At 44.7% G+C, this 2,500-nt stretch overlaps 1 protein-coding gene across 1 annotated transcript in view; it reads left to right on the top strand.

The window, feature by feature from the left end:
* LOC119585704 overlaps nucleotides 1-2,500 on the top strand; it is a 59,673-nt gene that overhangs the window by 28,628 nt on the left and 28,545 nt on the right. The window contains exons 2-4 of the mRNA XM_037934386.1: nucleotides 1,156-1,904; nucleotides 2,042-2,250; nucleotides 2,370-2,500. The exon at nucleotides 2,370-2,500 is cut by the window's right edge and continues 25 nt beyond it. Coding sequence (XP_037790314.1) covers nucleotides 1,176-1,904; nucleotides 2,042-2,250; nucleotides 2,370-2,500 — 1,069 coding nt within the window. The 5' untranslated portion in view covers nucleotides 1,156-1,175. The remainder of the gene's footprint in view (nucleotides 1-1,155; nucleotides 1,905-2,041; nucleotides 2,251-2,369) is intronic.

The raw sequence follows: 2,500 nt of genomic DNA, 5'->3' as shown, positions 1-2,500 counted from the left end.
ATCACTAAGTCTTTCTCTTCTCCTTCTCTCTTCCCCTCTCTCCTTTCCTTTTCTTCCTTTTTCTCTTCTCCTCTCTCTCTATTTTTCTCTTCTTCTCTCCTCTTCTCTCTCCCTTTCTTCTCCTTCTCTTAAAAATTTTTTTCCTTTCTTTTTCCCCCTCTCTTCTCTTTTTCTTTTTTTTTTTTTGGTTTTTTCTTTCTTTCTCCTTTCTTCTCTCTCTCTCTCTCTCTCTCTCTTTTTTTTTTTTTTTTTTTTTTTTTCCTTCCTCTCCTCTTTCCCCTCTTCCCCTGTCCAAATTTTTTTTTTCCCCCCCCTCTTTCCTTCTTTCTCTCTTCTTTCCCTCTCCCTTTCCTTCTTTTTCCCCTTTTCTTTCCCCCCTTCTCTTCTCTTTTAAACCCAAGAAACTAAAAAAAAAAACGCCCTTGACTGGGTGTTTCCGTTTTTCCTCCTGGCCTTTTATTCAGATTTCTTTCTTCCCTTCTTTTTCTTCTGGATGGCTTTCAGAGCGGAAAGAAAAAAAAAAAAACTTGATTTTTTAAGGTATTTAATTTCAAGTAAAATTAGGGGTTTTACAATAAAGTATTTAAACTTTTCACAATTTTTTGTGATTTCTTATACGGATTACGTAAATACGGGTATATGGCTCAAAAACACAACGCACACAATCAACAAAAACAACACAACCACACACACACACACACACACACACCACCACACAACACACACACACACACACACACCCCACAACACCCCACACCACAACACACCACAAACCAGGTTGATAGATGTACGGGCAGTTATGTAGATAGATAGATAGAGGAATATAAATAGATATAATTAGATAGAAAGATGTAGATGTAGATGTAGATGGGTAGGCAAGTAACTAGCTATCCAACTAATAGGGTGATATCGATTTAATGTACAATATATGCATACCAGATACTTAATTTCAGTTGCAAATGCTTGTTCTGTGTTCCGAATTTTCAGATCCGAAATTTGTCCCTTTTCCCTAACTAGTATTTTCTATCATCCTTTCCCCCGACCATCATGCTTTAAAAGCGAAATAATCCATAAAAAATTTTTTTTCCCAAACAAATAAAGCAAATGAAACGGATAGAAAATAAAGAGTATTCCACACCCCTGTTCCTCCTTCAGACAAGCCCTCGCCCAGTCTGATGAGCGGCTCGAGCAGAGAAGTCCTCGCCATGGAAACGAGTCACCCGGACCACGTCATCTCCTTCGGGAAGAAGAAGGGCTGCTACGTGAGTCGCTGCGTGGCGGCGCTGCTGGGGGTCTTCTTCCTCAGCGGGATGGTCGCCACGGGCCTCCTCGTCTACTACTACGCGCCGCACATCCGGGACTCGCAGCGGGAGTCGTTGATTCTTCAGAAGCCCGTGGTCAGTGGGGTAGATTTTTTTTTTTTTTTTTTTTTGAGGGGGTGGGGGATGGGGATGGTCTTGTCGGAAGGAATGGTGGTTGGTCGTGTTTTCGATGTGGGTTTGCTTTTGTTTAAAACTGATGTTTATTTATTTCATTATCGGATGGTGAACGATCGTGGCGATATGAATGAGCGGCTTTCTCTCGGCGTCCAGGTCCCACTGCACAAGTCCCTGCCGCCGCCGCCGACGAGAAGGCCCTCCGCCACGTCAGCGACCACGGAGGCCCTCAGACCTACGATCCAGCCCCCGACGACCTCCGCCACAGCTGCCCCCGCCGCAGAGGCCTTGGACGTGCGACTGCCGACGGCACTGAGGCCGCTTCATTACCTGATCAAACTTCAGCCCTTCATCAACGGGAACTTCAGCATCCTCGGCTACATGGAGGTGGAAATGGAAGTCTTGGAACCAACGTCCAACATCACGCTGCATATCGCTGATATCATCACTCATAATGATACTGTTACTGTAAGTCTATTTCATAGAATTTTTTTTCACATGAATGACCTATGGCGGAGTAAAAATAGAACACACACAACAAAGAAGTGAAAAATAAATGCATTCGATATATTCAGTTCAATAAACTCACTTTGACCCCGACCCAGGTGGCGGCCTCGGGAGAAGAGGCGGGGCCACGCATAAGGGTAAAGAGGCACCAGTACGACCATGATCGCCAGTTCTACATCGCGCAGCTGGAACAGCAACTGGAGAAGAGCAAGAAGTACGTCCTGTCGATGCAGTTCCTCGGTTACCTCAACGACCAGCTCCGCGGATTCTACAGGTCCACTTATAAGGATGAAGATGGAAGTGATAAGTAAGTTACTTTCAAGTCGAGAAATTATCAATATCTTTAGAATGAATTCCTTATCTTCAAGGCAAGGAATTTGCTTACGAGACACATTCTTCAGTCTTTTCACTTATCAACTTCGACAGAATGTTGGCCGTGACCCAGTTCCAGGCCACGGACGCGCGCCGGGCCTTCCCTTGCTTCGACGAGCCAGAGATGAAGGCGACGTTCGAAGTCTTCTTGGCCAGGGAGGAGAATATGTCGTCGATTTCAAATA

Source organism: Penaeus monodon, chromosome 3 (assembly GCF_015228065.2).
Source record: "Penaeus monodon isolate SGIC_2016 chromosome 3, NSTDA_Pmon_1, whole genome shotgun sequence".
NCBI classification, from domain to species: domain Eukaryota; kingdom Metazoa; phylum Arthropoda; class Malacostraca; order Decapoda; family Penaeidae; genus Penaeus; species Penaeus monodon.
Note: the sequence above shows the minus strand (reverse complement) of the source record. Positions and strands in the feature narration are given on the sequence as shown.